General features: G+C 60.7%; 1 protein-coding gene across 1 annotated transcript; it reads left to right on the top strand.

Moving 5' to 3' along the window:
• The first annotated feature begins 3331 nt into the window (after positions 1–3331).
• Positions 3332–17058, top strand: DNAJA4 (DnaJ heat shock protein family (Hsp40) member A4). Its single transcript, XM_032391935.1, has 8 exons — positions 3332–3564; positions 4136–4274; positions 8705–8885; positions 10605–10709; positions 11485–11712; positions 12829–13059; positions 15094–15194; positions 15297–17058. The coding sequence occupies exons 1-8, from the start codon at positions 3485–3487 to the stop codon at positions 15513–15515; spliced, it is 1284 nt and encodes a 427-aa protein (XP_032247826.1). The 5' UTR covers positions 3332–3484; the 3' UTR covers positions 15516–17058.
• The last annotated feature ends 429 nt before the right edge of the window (positions 17059–17487 follow it).

Here is a 17487-nt window from a genome sequence, read left to right as displayed (position 1 = left end):
TGCCTTCAGCTTGGGTCACGATCTCAGAGTCCTGGGATCGAGCCCTGCGTCGGGCTCCCTGCTCGGCGGGAAGCCTGCTTCTCCCTCTCCCATTCCCCCTGCCTGTGTGCGTGCTCTCTCTCTCTCTCAAATAAATAATTTTAAAAGATGGAGCTTGGGTTTTGCTGTTAAAGGTAGCGATGGTGATTTTATTTTATTTTATTTTATTTTTTAAAGATTTTATTTATTTATTTGACAGAGAGAGAGACAGCAAGAGAGGGAACACAAGCAGGGGGAGTGGGAGAGGGAGAAGCAGGCTTCCCGTGGAGCAGGGAGCCCGATGCGGGGCTTGATCCCAGGACCTGGAATCATGACCTGAGCCGAAGGCAGACGCTTAACGACTGAGCCACCCAGGCGCCCGCGATGGTGATTTTAATATGAGTCCTTGGGGCTGGCTTGCTGGCAACACGGCCCACGCTGGGGGTTACCCAGAGTGGTTAGATTCAGGGGCTCAGCATGGCCAGTCCACGGGCTCCTCAAGGGCAGGCACTACCTTATTCCTGCTCTGTTGTTGCGGCCCAGCACCGAGCCAGGCTCCCAAGAGGTGTGCACCCACCCTCTGCTGTGATGAAATCCACAAATTCCGTCTTGTGAGCACAGCCATATTGAGCACTTTATGCACATTGTGTCCACTAATCTTTTTATAACCCCATGAGGTTGGTATTCTTGCCCCCATTGTACAGAAAGGGAAATTGAGGCTCACAGAGAGGAAATCTGCCCAACGTCACACACACCCAGACAGAGGCAGGGAAGCAGAAGTCCCGTGGGATGTTGAAACAATGGCCTGGAGCGATAACTATTTTGGGGCCCGACAAAGCAGCATCCTCTCCTTGGAGAACGCCTGTGCCCGCCTTTCAGAGCCCGGGCTCTGTTATCTCTGGCCGCCTGCTGCGCGGGCGCCGGCCCATCTGCCCCTGCACCACCCTGGCCTCCTCTTCTGTCCTGGCCTCTCTAACGGCTGCCCACCCTCTAAGGCAGGGTCCCCCAGTGTCACCCTGGAGCCCTCTTCCTCCCTCTACACCCCCTCTCTGGGCCAGCCTGTCAACCCCTGGCCTCTGCAGTGTGCATGTCCTGCTCAGAGCCCTCCCGGCAGGCCTGGGCCGGCCAGCTCCTGCCGACTGCTGCTGGTTACTCCTCCCAGAATGCAGTTCCCGCTCTAAGACCTTCAGTGGCTCCCCAGGCCCGCCCGAGAAGCAAAGACTTCCCCAGTTCAGAGCCTTCCTCCACCCCGGCACTGTGCTCTCCGCCTTTATTCTGCCATCCCATCAGCACGCCCCCCTCCCCCTCTGCCCAAGACAGAGTCACTTCTGGTGCGTGGCCCGTATCTTCCTCCACAAAGTTCCTCCTGACCCCCCGCCCAGCACATTACTTAGAGGACAGGTTTAAATATGGCGATGGCGATGGCGAAAAGAGTCTGCTTCAATGTGTCCAGAAGTAACTCGATGCTCCAAAGAGAGGCTGCGGCGGCTGGGTGGGTGGGGGCTCAGGAGGCGCAGGCCCTCACAAAGGGCCAGTGTAGACGCAGTCACACCAGCTTGTCTGGGGCCGGCACTGAACTTAGAGTCCACCCTCCCACAGCCGCCGGGAGACAGAGGCCCTAGCTTCAGGCGTCGGATGGAACAAACAGTAACAAGGTTGGGCAGCCTTGAGTTCCCCACGCAGGCGCTTCCGGGGTGGGCGTGGGGGTGGGGCGGGTGGGAGTCATCCCAGGGATGCGGCCTTGAGCTGTTGGAAATCACGCCAGTGTTTATTCAAGTGTTACAGGCCAAGGTCGAGGCCTAGTTGAGAAGAGGGTTCAGAAGAGCCTGGGGAGAGTTCCATGACGGAGAGCTCTCTGCCAGGTTTTTAGCTTAGACAAAAGCAGAAAGACAAAAACACACGCATCAGTGTGTGGAGACGGCCAGGTGCTTCACACGGTTATGAAGTAGATACTACTGTTATCCCCATTAAAAAGTCAAGGAATTTAAGGCTCAGGAAGGCTAGTCACCTGCCCAAGGTCACACAGCCAGAAGTGACAATGCTGGGATGTGAACCCAGGTCTCCCGGTTCCTGAGTTCGTCGCCCTATTCTGTGCCTGTGGGCTCTGGCCACCCACATATGCCCGTCGGACGGCGTCACTGGTCCGGGGCCCTGAGTCAGGTGGGCGGCGGCGCTGGGCAGCGGTTCTCAGCCCTGGCTGCACACTGGACTCACCCCAGGAGCTTTACGAACACTGACGCTTGGGGTCCACCCCACAAGTCCTGAAGGCATTGGTCTGCAGTGCAGCCCAGACGCAGGGATCCCCATGAGCTGCCGGCAGCCTGCACCGTTATCCTCCCATCTGGTCTCGGGGGAACCCTGAGAGGCAGGTGTGCAGGTGGCAATGACCATGTCCTGCTGATGAGCAAACAAGCTCAGGCTAAAACTCGGGGGGCTCCTAACACCTGGCTACGGAATCTTGCGTCTTGACCTCCAGCTCTGCGTCCTCTGCCCACAGGCAAGCGGCCTGGTGGACGGGGAAAAACAGTGCCTCCCAAACCAGGAACGAGCAGTTGAATTTTGCTTGGATGTTAAAAGTCACTTCACTCTGCCACAGAACTGGAAGAGGGCATGGAGCCTGGCTCAGCCACAGGACCCCAAACAAGACCAGGGGATCCCGGAAGAGAGCAGGGGCCTCCCCTCCCGACAGTGTCCAAGGGCCGGCTGGAGCTGGGAGCCTGCAGTTCACTGACAGCACTCCTTCTATGCCCCTTTCTGCCCCGGTGGGGGTTGGGGGGCCCGCAGCCCAGGCGGGTTAGAGACCTGTGACTGCAGCCTCCCAGGCAGGGACCGGGCGCAGGGCCCAGGGCCACCGAGCCCAGCTCCAGAGCCAACCCCCACCCTCAATGTGCACAATGCCGGGCCCACCAGCCGGGTCCAGCCTTAGTGGTTCCGAAGGTTTCCCACTTGCAGGACACGAGGGGCCACTGCTCACTCTTGGAGACCTGGACACGTGGCTACTCACCCCTGAAGGGCGTCACTGCTGACCCTTGGGGGACTTGAGGGGATCCCCGGTGTGCGCCGTCGGAGGCCCCGGTGCACAGCTGGGGCGGGCAGAGCACCACAGCACGGATCTGGAAGGGCTTACGCTCGCCCCAGCCTTGAAGATGCCCCGGGGGGCGCCAGCACATGCAGGGCCCCGGGAACCGCGGTCCCACCACAGCTGCGGACCCCCGCCCACCCTGAACCCCTCCAGGGTGCCGCCCTGTGCCGCAGGCCTCCGCATGGCCCCGCCGTGACCGCACAGACGGCGGCCACACCCCCCGCAGGACGCCGCTCGCCCAGCCCCACCCCTCCGGGCAGGGTTCCCGCCCAAGCGACCCCTCGGGCCGGCCGGTCCTCGGGCCAGCGGACCCAGGAAGGGCAAGGCGGCGGGACGGTCGTCGGGGGCGCCCCCACGCCGAAGCCCCCTTCCCAGCCCCCCAGCATGGCCCGGGGCGGCAGTCAGAGCTGGAGTTCCGGGGAGTCGGACGGGCAGCCGGAGGAGCGGGCGGCCGAGCAGACCGGGTGAGGCGGCGGGGTCCTGCCAGGCCCGGCGTCGGGGGCGGGGGGCGTCGGGGGCGGGGACTGAGGACTGGGTGAGTCGGCCACCCGGGGTCCGGGGTCGGGGCCAGGCGAGTCGGGGTTTGCGGTCCGGGGTCGGAGGCCGGGCGTCGAGGGTCGGGGGCCAGGCGAGTCGGCCGTCGGGGGTCGGGCTCCGGGGCCAGGCGAGTCGGCCGCCGGGGGTCGGGGGTCGGGCTCCGGGGTCGGGTCCGGGGTCGGGGTCGGCTCCCCGCCGCGCACTCGCCGCCCCGCACTCGCCGCCCCGCCCGCCGCAGCCCGGGCGCCGCCGGAACCTCCGCGAAGGTTCTGGGCCTTTGTGGCGTCACTGTCTCCTCGCGGAACCTTCCGCCGGCGCCGAATAAAACCCGCGGCGGAGGAGCCGGAGGCCGAGTGCGGCGGCCCCGGGCGGCGGGCGGCGGGCGGCGGGAGCCCAGGGCGGCCGGAGCCGGAGCCGGAGCGGGGAGCGGGACGCGCGGGCGGGCGGCGGGTCGTCCCGGGCGCACTGACCGGCCTCGCCCGCCCCGCGCGCCCGCAGAGGCAAGATGGTGAAGGAGACCCAGTACTATGACATCCTGGGGGTGAAGCCCAGCGCGTCCCCGGAGGAGATCAAGAAGGCCTACCGGAAGCTGGCGCTCAAGTACCACCCGGACAAGAACCCGGATGAGGGCGAGAAGGTGCGGGGCTCGGGCCGGGCGCGGGCGGCGGGGGCGGGGGTCGCGGGGCCGGCGGCGGGCTGGGGTGGGGGCGGGAGACGGGGGTTAGGGGGCTGGGGTGGGGGCGGGACGGGGGTCCTGCCGGCGGCGGGCTGGGGTTGAGGGGCTGGGGTGGGGGCGGGAGACGGGGGTTAGGGGGCTGGGGTGGGGGCCGGCGGCGGGGGTTAGGGGCTGGGGTGGGGGCGGGTGGCTGGGCCCTGGGACCCCGGTGACCCCTGCAGCCCGCCCACTCCGTTGCCTCCGCAGCCCGCTTGCTCGGTGTGTCCCGCACCGCGCGGGAGCCCGGTTGGCACAGCGTCGGAGGGCAGTTCTGTAGGAGGGGCAGCCGCAGCCCGGGAAACGAAGGCGCGCGCCACCCCGAGTCGTGCGGTTGCGGGAGCGACGGCTGGACACGTTCTGTGTTCCTTCCCTGTTGGTGCCTCAGCGCCGGGACGAGCCCGGTGTGGGGCTTGAGCACAGGGAGGGGTTTGGTCTGCGTGCCCGTCTCCTGCCTGGTCAAGGTCGTGAGACACCCAATAATCACATTGATCAAACAGGGACAGGGACATCTCTACCCTGACACATCATTTTACAGGAATAGTCCAGGTTTTCTGGGACAAATGACCCACGGTTGATCCTAAGGACCAATAATAGGCTGAAGAATGCTCTGCATAGTGGAGACCTGAACTAAAAATTCCTGTTCAGGGAACAGAGCCGGCTGCTGTCTGTCCCGGGAGGCTCGGTAGCCACCCGAGCAGCTGACCGGCAGGACCACCTCTGGTTCTTGGGAAGGCTGCTTGCCCGTCCCAGTCCTCTTTCCGCTGTTTGTCACTTCCTTATAAAACTTTGCAGTCTCCGATGGTTTGGGGGAGGTGGGCTTCGGTGGTAGGGGACAGCAGTGACACCCAGGCGGCGGGTGAAGCCGCAGATCAGGCGTCCAGCGGTTAGACGCCCGGAGGTGCCGCCCGTGTGTGTGCCCGCTCCCATGCCGGCGCGGGCTGCCAGGAGGGGTGACTGTTGGCAGCAGTGATAGGAGATTTATATTTAGCCACATGTGCCGAGTGCGGCTGTCACAAGTTTAACATGCTTTCCTGTAAGACCGTTTGCTGCTCACTCGCATTCTCTCGTTTATATTTAGAGGGCTTACTGTAGCTTTTTGAGGGCCTGGCTTTCTCCGTGGTGTTGGTGATTCACAGACGTGCCCGCGGGCGGGTTCACCCGAGCCTGTGCGTGAGGATCTCCTCTAAGGGGAGCGGATCCAGGCGTCTCGGCTGATGGCTCGGGGGGCTGGCGAGAGGCGGCTTGCGGGGAGGCCTGGGGCCTGGCTTCAGTCACATCTCCGAGCGCCGTCCGGGAGCGTGTTCAAGGCTGTGTGCGTGCACTTGGAGCGAGTCTCCTCCGTGCCCTGACGCTGTCCAAAACTTGCACTTGACCTCTACGACATTTCCGTGGGTGTTGCCCTGTGCATCTCTCTCTCAGTAGACTGTTTGGTTTGCTTCAAGCTAGTGTTTACTTAGAGCCAGGCACCGAATTGGTGTCCCATGCGAGGCTCCTGACGGTGAGCACCTGGGGCGGGGGTCCCGTGACGTCCGGGTGCGGCACGGGTGCTGGAAGGTGAGGGGCTGGCCAGGGGAACGGAGCGCACCCCGTGCGACGGTTTGGGAGGGCAGTTGCGGTGAAGGGGGATTGGCAGCTCAGTGGACGTGGGGTTGGAGATCAAAGGGGTGAGGAGCCGGGGGACACAGTTCATGGAAACTCTGCCGTCCAGCTCCCTGAGAGGAGACTCACTCATTCATTCCCCAGATCCCCGCTTTCTGGTTCTGCTGTGTGCTGGGCACGCAGTGTAGACGGTTTCTTTTTCGTGCACGTCTGGGTGCAGTTCTGTCCACCTTCTCTGTCACGGGTAGAGCTGGTAGGGCCTTTTTCGTTCTTCCTAAGTTTGTCACTGCATTATTCATGTCTCTTCAAAAATAGATTAAGCCATCCTGTCACCCTGCGGGGAGGCACGTGAGCCGGCTGGGGTGCTGGCCTTTGTTTTGTGCTTGTTGTCCCGTGTTGCTAGGCGTCGGGCAGCCCGTTTGCTGGCAGGTGCCCCCGGAGTCTGTAGGGCCAGCTCTGCGGCGCCCGGCCGGTCAGGAAGCCGTCCTCTGCCGGGGCAGTGCGAGCGGGCGTGCTCTCGCCTGTTGGCCTCATCGGCTTGCGAGGAATTCGGCCTTTTGGCCAATTTCACTGTAGCTTTTCTTTGGAATAATAGATTTTCAAGTTAAAAAATCACCCAAGAGAGCAGAACAGTACAGGAAACATCAGAATATAGAGGAAAACCCACCATACACATCATCCTGCTATTCCCGAGCTGCTCTGCAGGCGGCCTTTTGGGGGGTGATCATAGTGCTCATCCTGGTAGCTTCGGTCACCACCACATATCCTCACAAATCCTCTCCCGAGTTGCGACATCATCCCGAAGTCATTTTTTCCTAGGTGCGTGGTGATCTCGTTAAGGCCCTGGGGCAGATGGTCAGTCTGAACAGTGAGCTGGTGAGAGCACTGACCTCCAGCCGAGGGGGCAGGGCCGGAACCCGGGTTAGACTCGGGGGGCTGGAGCCACAGGGGCGGGGCGGGGCCCGAACCCGGATTAGACTTGGGGGGGTGGCTGGAGCCACAGGGGCGGGGTGGGGTGGGCCTGCTTGTGGCCATGGGAGCCCCCACCCTGTGGGAGATACGGCCTCTGATTAACTGCCCAAGGACAGGGCACTGCTTTTGCTTCTCAGGGTGATCATTAGGTGTGTTTCAAGTGTGCAGAGTATTTGGGGAGTGTTTCTAGTGGAAGTTCTCAGGAAGCATATTCATCTGGCCCCTGACGTGCACACAGGCCCAGAAGGTCTGGGCTCCCGAACCAGGCACCTGCTCCCCACCCCGCAGTCTTCCTGCCATGGAGAGGTGGTGTGAGGCCTGCTTCTTCGCAGAAACACAGAGAAGCACCTGGGCACGACCCTGATGTCGCTGGAGGACTTGGCTTGTTAAATCACCTAGTCCTTTGTTGGCTAGTACGGCTCTCCAGGACCCGAGAGAACTAGCTTCTCTGTCACGTCCCCGTGTGTGCTTCCTCCTGGCGCTTCTCTTCTCTGTTCTGTGGAGGTGGCTGTGCTGTAGGATGTTGACCGAGACCCCGTCTCACGGACTGGAGAGGACTCTGCAGGGCACCCTACTTCCCATACTCATTCCTGAACTCCTAGAACCAAGCCATTCATCTAACACGCAGACGGCCCTCTGGGTCCCGGGCACAGCAGTGGACGCAGCTGAGCGGGCCCTGTGCTCACGGGGTGGCACTAGTGAGGCGGTGGGCTGGCCGTGTACCCACACGGGCCTGGCTGTGACTCCGAGTGGGGGGAGAGGTGGGAGGCCATTGAGGAGCTGACGGCAGTGACCCAGGCGCAAGGTGGTGGCCTCTGCAGAGGGGGCGTGCGGTGTGGCAGGCAGGGACGGGTTTGGGATATTTTACAGTGTTCTAATTTTATTTTAAAAACTTCCACATACCGAAAGAAAAGATGAGCGTGGGGACTGAGTGCTGGCTTGCCCCCCTAAACGTGTGGCGACGTCTGCTTCACCTGCACGCCGCCCAGCCCTCCAGCCCCAAATACTCCAGCAGGCTTCTCCTTGTACCCACCTGCGGTACACCTACCACATTTAAGTTTAACCCTGGGGAAAAAACTCACCTTTCTCCAGTCGTTCCAATGTCTTTTGTAGCCATTTCCCCCCGATCCTGGATCACACGTTGCATTTAGTTCTCCTGTTTTAGTTTTGCAGAATGTCTTTCAATTTGGGTTTTCTGATACTTTTTCTACAACTGGATTCCAGTGACACACTTTTGCAGGAGTGCGATGTCAGGGACCAGAGACAAACACTGGGAGGCAGCCAAGAGGGTTTGCTCACAGATGAGATGGGAGGGGAGGGGAAACAAGGTTTTGGCGTTGGCGGTAACTGAGATGGGGAGACTGGGCGGGGGGGCCTCTGGGGACCAGGCCGGAGTACAGGTCCGCATGGTGTCTGCAGTGCGCACGCGGACAGGTGCTCCCGAGGCGTCTGTGGTCTCGTGCAGGTAGACTGGTGCATGGGAGGCCGGGGAGGCCAGGGAGGCCAGTGGCTGCAGCCGGGAGCCTGGGCTTTATCGGGGGCCGGTGACGCCCTGGCCTCCCTGCTTTGCCTCCTGTCGGGTGCAGCCAAGGCTGGGAGGAGCGTCCCCTCCCCGCAGGCCCCGTGTTCCCCGCTCCACCAGGGGAGTGATGGGGCTCCGGGGGGTGCACGGCGGGCTAGTGTGGGTGCTGGGTGCAGAATACCTCCGTTCTTGCATTCATCGTGGTGGGTCTGCGTAACAAACAACTCAAACCTTCTCTCTCTCTCTTTTTATTTTAAAGTTCAAGCTCATATCCCAGGCATATGAAGTGCTTTCAGATCCAAAGAAGAGAGACATTTATGACCAGGGTGGTGAACAGGCGATTAAGGAAGGAGGCTCAGGCAGCCCCAGCTTCTCTTCACCCATGGATATCTTTGACATGTTCTTTGGGGGCGGGGGACGGATGGCTAGAGAGAGAAGAGGTAAGTGCTTTTTAAAGACACTAAGCAAGTTTTATAGTTTTCAAATCCTACGTGTTATTGGAATCAGGGTGGATCATGCCTTAAAAGGGATCATTAGCTTTATTTTTTCTTTTTTAAAGATTTTATTTATTTATTTGACAGAGACACAGCGAGAGAGGGAACACAAGCAGGGGGAGTGGGAGAGGGAGAAGCAGGCTTCCCGCTGAGCAGGGAGCCCGATGCGGGGCTCGATCCCAGGACCCCGGGATCGTGACCTGAGCCGAAGGCAGACGCTTAACGACTGAGCCACCCCGGCGCCCCAGGGATCATTAGCTTTAAATAGTCCCTCCCCCCACCCCATAGCATCTGGGCTACCTGGAGCCTCCTACCTGGAGCACTCACCTGACCCCTGCAGACACCACCCGACGGGGAGCAAATGGGGTGTGAGCAGGGAGGAGGAAGGACGTTCATCTCGTTACATCATGGCGCCTCCTGTCCCGGCCTCCTGACCTGGCCTGTGCACTCTGTTTCTGGCTGGCGCTCTGCAGGGTGTCCATTTTCTCAGGCTGCTCAGATTTTCCACCCCTCGTGTGGGAACATCTCTGTAAGAGAGCCTCCCTGCCTTTCTCTGGAATGTGTTGTGGTTAGCAGCTTCATGCCCAGGAGGTGAACGAGGGCCCCGGGCTGCTGTCTGAGTTGTGGGGTTTGCTTTTCCAGCTCGTCCCTCCTGCCAGGCCACAGGCTGCCACCTCTGGCCGTTAGCAGTGGTCCCCAGCTGCCCCTTTCCCCTGTCCAGTTTCTACTGTGGACAGTCTGTTTTGGACCTGAAAACCAGATAGCTAGCCAAGCTTATTAAGATGCTGGGTAAAATCACAAGGAATAAGCTCTGCATTGGGGTTTACGAAGGGTGGTCTGGATCAGCAAGAGGCCCTGGATGAATAAGGCGGTATCTGTTTTCATGGTATAATCGAGTGAGCTTCAAAAGCTTGGCCGTCCGCTCTTGAACACAGGGTGCTGAAAGTCCCGAGTTCATTAGGAAAAGCCCTGGCCCCACGTCAGGGTTGCCGGCTCTGTGCTTGATGACAGACACGATGAAAAGCGCCAGTCCCCTCCTGCCCAGCACTCTCACTGTCTTGCGGTGAACAGCTTCACGTCCTGAGTCCAGTTGTCTGTCCACACTGACAGCCAGTGAACAGGGACAGCATGTGTCCGCCACTGAGAGAGCCCCACAGGCAGCCGTGGGCTGTCCGACCCTGGCCTGGCACTGGGCGGACACAATCCCACCCCGAAGACACAGGGGCCCACAGATAAGATTTCAGCAGAGGAAAGAGTTCCCACTTGGCCACAGATTATAGAAGGGCCCAAAACGGAAAGAGCCTGGGGCTCGGGGAGGAGTTTGAGTGAACGGTGCTCAGACAGGGGTCACACCCTCCTGTGAGGGGAGAAAGGGCCTCTTTCACGGGAGAACCCGCGGCTCTGCTTAGGGTCCCCCCCCCGCCCCCCTGCGATCGCTCTGGCCTCAGGTTTGTTCTTAGAAAATAAAGATGGCAAGTCTTTGTTGACGTCTATAAATGATTGAATGATTGGCTCCCAGCTACAAAGCATGTTCGATCTCGTGGTTGGCGGGGGGCCCGGAGGTGAGGCCGCGAGCGGCGAGTGGAAGGCACGACTCTGCAACCAAGGTCACGGGCGTATTTCCTGCCGTGTTACTAATTGTTCTCCTTTCTCCTTTCCCCCAAGGCAAGAATGTTGTCCATCAGTTGTCTGTAACTCTTGAAGATTTGTATAATGGAGTCACAAAGAAGTTGGCTCTCCAGAAAAATGTAATTTGTGAGAAATGTGAAGGTAAAAATGAATGTTTGAATGAGTCCCATAGTTGTGACCCCTTAGATCTGGAAACAGTTCTGATTGTTTTATAATTCAGAGAAAAATCATTTTTTATCTTTTCAAATATAAGGGTCCCAACAGACAGCAAACTGGTGGCCTAAGGGCCAAATCGGTTTTAGTTTGCCCTGTACAGTTTTATTTTGACTGACATTTATTTAACATGTTGATAATTATCTTAAACATGTAAATGTCAAGATGGTTCACCCAACTTAGGGGTCAGCAAACTTTTCCTGCAAAAGGGCCAGACAGGAAGTGTTTCAGGTCCCCGGCAGGCCTGGGCATAAGCGGGCAGACGAGCCCGTGTTCCCGTGAAGCTGGTCTGGTCTGCTGCCCCTTGACTCACACATAAATGTAACTAACACAATTTTTAAGATAGGATTTTTCAAGAAAAGTCGTGTCTGGTGGCCTCGGACGCACGTTGTCCTGAGGTGGCCGAGCGGGACCGCCGCCCTCCAGGCCTCTCAGCCCAGCCCCCTTGGTCACCTGTGGGCACAGCTGGTGAGGCTCACGAAGTGAATCTGGCTGGGCCCGGCCAAAGCCACGGACCCCAGACCTGTGAGCTCACATGTTAACATGTTCCTTGCTCGCTTGGAATCATCTGGACTCTGTACATTGCTGACCACGATTGTAAATACCCGGTGTCCCGCCTAAGGGCCCCGACTGCCCTCCCTGGCGCCTGGGGGGACAGGCCGTTTGCACAGGAGCCCGGCTCTCACTCCGTGCCTCCCCCCAGGCGTCGGTGGGAAGAAGGGGTCTGTGGAGAAGTGTCCCCTGTGCAAGGGCCGCGGGATGCAGATCCACATCCAGCAGATAGGGCCGGGCATGGTGCAGCAGATCCAGACCGTGTGCATCGAGTGCAAGGGCCAGGGGGAGCGCATCAACCCCAAGGACCGCTGCGACAGCTGCAGCGGCACCAAGGTGATCCGCGAGAAGAAGATTATCGAGGTGCACGTGGAAAAAGGTGAGGCCGCGCAGCTTGGCGCTCCGTGCCGCCGGGAGTGCCTCTGGCCGCCGACCGTGGGGCGCACAGGTCAGGTGTCTGGGACCTGTCGGGGCGGGGCCCGGTGCCCCCAGCCTGCCCTCCCGGCTTCAGTGCCGTTCCCACCTCCAGCGACAGCTTACCTGCCGCGGTCTGCACCTGCGAGAGGTGCTTGACCTTGATTTTGGGTGACTGCCCTCCCCCCTTCTCTAACCATTCCCTTGTAATCATTGGGCGTCTTCTTCCTGACCGCCTCGGCTGCTCACTGGCCCTAGAGCTCTTGCTGTCTCCGCGGCTGCGGGCCCCTCCCTGCGGCACAGGCCCCTCCCCCTGTGCATCCGGCCCCTCCCCGCTGCACGGGCCCCTCCCCCTGTGCACCCGGCTCCTCCCCGCTGCACAGGCCCCTCCCCCTGTGCACCCGGCCCCTCCCTGCGGCACAGGCCCCTCCCCCTGTGCACCCGGCCCCTCCCTGCGGCACAGGCCCCTCCCCCTGTGCACCCGGCTCCTCCCCGCTGCACAGGCCCCTCCCCCATGCACCCGGCCCCTCCCCGCTGCACCGGCCCTTCCCTGTGCAGGGCCCCTCTCCGCTGCACAGGCCCCGCCTTTCCAGGGCCCCTCCCTGCTGCAGGGCCCCTCTCCCCGCGCACCCGGCCCCTCCCTCACGCACCAGGCCCCTCCCTCACTGCAGGGCCCCTCCTCACTGCAGGGCCCCTCCCCGCTGCACGGGCCCCTCCCCGCTGCCCAGATTCTTCCAAGTACGGCCCTCCCCTCGTTTGTATACCGAAGTATACAAATCAACACCCAAAAGGGCGCCCTTAAAGGATGTCTGTTGAAGCCTCCGTGACTGTGCGCGCCCCAGAGCCATGCCCCGTGCGTGCAGCAGGGAGCGGGTGGTGACCGCGGGCGTGCAGTGGCGGGTGTGCCGGGACGGCGTGGCCTCTCTCGTGGCAATCCCAGCCACTGCTCTGGTTCCCGTGGCCACGAGGTTGGGAGGTTTGATGAGTAAAAGCCCCCAAAGGAGTGCGTGCGGTGTTCACAGCTTTGTAGAAAGTACGGTTTTTAAGAGAAATGCTAATCAGAAAGGATGATGTCTCATAGGTATGAAAGATGGGCAAAAGATACTGTTTCATGGAGAAGGAGATCAGGAGCCTGAGCTGGAGCCTGGCGATGTCATAATTGTGCTTGATCAGAAGGATCATAGTGTCTTTCAGAGACGAGGCCACGACTTGATCATGAAAATGAAAATTCAGCTTTCTGAAGCCCTCTGTGGCTTCAAGAAGACGATAAAAACGCTGGACGATCGAGTTCTCGTCATCACGTCCAAGTCGGGTACCGTTTCCGCGTTGCTGTTGTGCTGGGTGGGTGCTGCGAGCCGGGGTTTAGCACCACTTCCTTTTCTCCCAAGTTCAAAGTCTTTGCTAACGACTGGAGAGTTTTATGATAAATGTTTAAATATTCTCCGAGGGAAAAAGAATTCAGAGTCAGGGGGAAGAGCCTCCAACAGGAATCTCGGGGTCGAGCACCATAACTTAAACTGTAAAATCCTAGTTTGGTGAGAAAAGAGTGGTAACAGGCGGTGGTGGTCTGTCACCTGCATGCTTCTCCAGCTTCGGTGCTGCCAACAATGTGTGGGGGACACTGTGAAGCCCCGTTTTCCCGAGAAGACCTTGCCCGTCAGCTTAGCCTCGGCTGCTCGCAGGGACCCACCCGTCTGCACACACGCACGGGTGGGGGCAGCACCCGAGGGCCGCGAGGGCCTCCAGGGCCTGAGCGCCCCGCACCCCTGCGGGCAGCAGAGCGCCTGCCGGGAAGGCCGGAGGAAGGCCGACTGGCGAAGGGAGGGGCCGGGCCGGGGGCCTGACCTGAAGCCGCCTCTGGTAACATGAAGGTCACTCATCCGTGTCCGCGCGTCTGGGCAGGGGCGGTGGTGGCTGATGCGCTGGCCGGGAGCAGAGCTGCTCTGGTCCCCTCACCACCACCGGGGCATCTGTCGGGGCTGGGGTGGGACGTGAGCCCTGTCCGAGGGCACCAGCGGCTGGCGAGCTGAGCGGACCCCAGAGCCGCCTGGCCTCCGCGCTTGCTTCCCTCCCGTGGCCTTGTTCTGTTTCTCTGCCGCTTCTCTCTCTTTGCGCGGTTTTCTCCTTCTCTGGACATAAAAGGATATGGATTCTACATCCAAGCCTTTCTGATAAAAAACTTGTAAAAATAAACACAGTACCAGGATCCCCATACGTGATTTGCCCATTGTTGGGGCGCTGCAGTGTAACACTCGCGTGAAACCGTGAGACACGACCCCTCCCCAGGCCCCCAGTTCCTCCCCTACTTGAGTGGAGAACTTTGGGGATGGCAGGTCTCGAGCAGGTGTGAGTTCGGGGCCTGCTCATGCGGCCCCTGCCCTGATTGTGGCCCTGAGGGCGTCCGTGGGGAGCTTTGGGAGGGCTCTTCCTCCCTGGCCATGGCTGGTGGGCGGCTGGGCTCCCAGCGTCCTGCTGAGCGCAGGCAAGCGCCCCGTCGGTGACCTGGGGCAGAGGAGAGACCCCGTTCCTCGCGTCGTGACGGGGAAGGGCCAGGGCTTCAGAGACCCTCCTGCTAGAAACTTCTCTTGTTCTTTTTGCTCATTTATGTTTCTCTGTGTCCTGTCCTTTTCCTTTATCCTGTCTTTTCTCGTTTGGGCTTCTTTCTCGTTCCTTTCCTGCTGCTGTCTCCTCTTTCTGCTGTCAGGGTGCGGAGACTCAGGGTCGGTGGGGAGGGTGCCCTGGCAGCTGGTCGGGGGCCCTCCGCGTGTGGCTTCCCAGCCCCCAGTCAGTCAGAGGCAGAAGCGTGAGGGGTAGGAACGGAGACAGGAGAACTTTCCAACACACAGGACGGCTGAAGGCCCCGCGCTCCTGCACGACCCCAGAGAGGGTCCTCAGTGCTTCCCCTTGACGAGACTGCAGCGGGGGCAGCGGGGCTTGCCGTCCCTCCCCGCCCCTACTCTTCCTGCACGCTTACTCGCTTCTCTGTGCGTTTTCATTGCTGAGCTGAAGAGCTTATTTCTGGAGAGACCCCTGTGCCCTTTCTTCTTTATGTTGGGGGGAGATGGTATCTTTAGACGTGGCCAGAACCCTGGAGCTCTGGGGCCTAAACCCCCTGATGCCTTTTGAAAGTGCGTCATGGGAGACCCCGGAGTGTGGGCTGGACCGCTTCCAGCTCGCAGACCCCAGTGTTTTCGGATTTCTGGTTCGTTTTTTACACCACTTTGCTTTGTGCCGGAGGCCCCGACATGCTGCCCCAGGCATGCCCCCCCTCCCCCGAGCCTGGGCAGGGTCTGCCACCAGGCCACCCCTGTCTTCCTGCTCCGTAACCGAACCTTCTCTGCGGCAGGCGAGGTGATAAAGCATGGGGACCTGAGGTGTGTGCGTAACGAAGGGATGCCCATCTACAAAGCACCCCTGGAGAAAGGGACTCTGATCATCCAGTTTCTAGTAAGTTCCTGACTGTTGTCGCTGTGGGCTGGGTCAGGGCGCGCCTCCGTGGGAGGGGCAGCCGCTACCGCTGCTCTTGCCCACGCTCCTCGCCCTCCACAGGTCGTCTTTCCTGAGAAACACTGGCTTCCTCAAGACAAGCTTGCGCAGCTGGAGGCCCTGCTGCCCCCGCGGCAGCAGGTGAGGGTCACGGACGACATGGACCAGGTGGAGCTGAAGGAGTTCAACCCCAGCGAGCAGAACTGGCGGCAGCAGCGGGAGGCCTACGAGGAGGAGGACGACGACGGGCCGCGGGCCGGGGTGCAGTGCCAGACGGCGTGAGCGGCCGGCGGACTAGCGCGCCCCGAGTGTAACGTTGGCACAATGAAAATGGCATCGCCTAATGGCCTCGTGTCTGGCGTGTCCTGTGTATGTGTTCAGCCCTCTCAGTTGCTGAGCGTCTTCTTGGTTTTTCTTTTTTTTTTTGGTTGTCACTTAAGTTATAGCTTAATTTATATTTAAATGTTTCAAGTGTAAATCACCTGCAGTCTGCATATGGAATCTGTTTATTTACGTTTTCAGGACACGTTTGAGAGGCCCGTGACCGCACTGACGCTTGCTTCTGGGGGCTTTGCCGGGTCGTCGGGTCGGCGGCCAGTGCGGCCCCTCGCAGGGCGCTGGGCACCACCTGCGGGCGCGGCTCCCCTGCCCCCGCCCCTCCCGGGGCTGCTGAATCTAGACTCTAGATGACGCTCCTCCAGGCAAAAGGACATCTATGGCCTGGGCTGGGCCCCAGGGCCTGGTCCATGCGGGGCTGCTGCTCTGGGGCTGTAGCGGGTGCATGAGCATCTCTCGGAAGCTTCCGGAAGCTTCCCGGCCTGGTGGTGAGAACAAACCAGTGCTCTGAACGCAGCGCCGACGTAACGGTTTGCCTGGGGCCCCGCACCTCGTTGCTTGCGGTTGTGATGGTTTTCTGTTGGCAGTCTTTGCGACACACTTCCACCGAAGTGCTTACCGTAAAGGACATCCCATGGGCCACGGAGCCTCCGGGCTGCGGCTCAGGCCGCAGGAGCGGCAGCCTGGCTGGGGAGGCAGACGTCCGTCTGCATCCCCTCCCAGAGATGTCTCCTCCGGCTGCCCGGCCACGGGACGCGGGGCCTCCTGCTCAGGACGCGGTTCTGGCGAGAAGTGCGCTGCCCGGGCTCTGCTGGGCACAGTGGCGAGGGCTGCCTGCCCGGAGGGACAGTCCTCACTGCTTCACTCCCAGCGGGCGGCCCTCCCCTGGTTCTGCAGAAGCGGACAGTCTGACGCAGACCAGGGGCCGCCACAGGAGGGCGGAGGGGCCCATGAGGCCCCCCACAGTCGGAGTGCGCCAGCTTGGGGGGGGGCCAGGCTCCAGCAGGACCCATGCGGGCGGGTGCCAGTTGCTCAGAATAGCGCCCACTCTGACCGTTGGTCAGGACAGATCTAAAACCTACTCTTCCAACCCAGCCTGTGTGAAAACCCATGTACAAATGTACCACAACTCCAGGGAGTCCCGTCCGTGCCGCGACTTCCTGGTTAGCACCACGGAGCTACTGCTGATGGGGGTCTCCGTTCAGCTCCAGATTCCTGGGCATGGAGATAGGACCTGGAGGGTGTTCCTTCAAACTCACTCCACCTGTACATCTGTCCCTTCGAAATCAAACCCGAGCTGGGATGAGAGACAAACGGCTCTAGTTTACATTTTCTCGAGCCCCACCGAGGGCGTTAAGTGCCAGCCTGCCTCACACTGGTGGACGGGAGCTGGTACCTGGGGTGGGGGTGAGTGCTGACGCTGGGGGGAGGAAACGTCCACGGCTCTGGTTACAGGAGGGCCACCAAGGCCAAGAGGCAGGAGAGGGGCGCGGGTTTCATCCTGAGGGCGACGGGTTTGGGGGACAAACGTGCGACCTGACTCACAGGCATATGAAGTCGTTAATAAAAACCAACAAGCTTCAGAGTGTGAACCATTTCCACACAGGCCCCACTGAAGGGGTAACGGAGGCGGGGATGGAGACTGTGATGCCGGGGAGGCGGCTTCTTCCACCGCAGGGCACACCCCTGCCTGAAGTCAGTCGGGTGCGGCAGGTGAGGTCTGCAGGGGATCAAATGGACACCCAGATAGGCGGGACTCCAGAACATTCCCACCTGGGGAAATACCCTGTTCCCTTCAGGACCCCATTCTGAAAAACCGAGAGCTGCTTCGTCCCCACGTCTGTGGGGCTCAACCCTCTGGAGAGCCAGCCTGCACTTCTCAGCTGGGAGGTTCGGTGACTGCCCGGATCGCATCATC

This window comes from Phoca vitulina, unplaced genomic scaffold, assembly GCF_004348235.1.
Source record: "Phoca vitulina isolate PV1807 unplaced genomic scaffold, GSC_HSeal_1.0 scaffold65, whole genome shotgun sequence".
NCBI lineage: Eukaryota > Metazoa > Chordata > Mammalia > Carnivora > Phocidae > Phoca > Phoca vitulina.
Note: the sequence above shows the minus strand (reverse complement) of the source record. Positions and strands in the feature narration are given on the sequence as shown.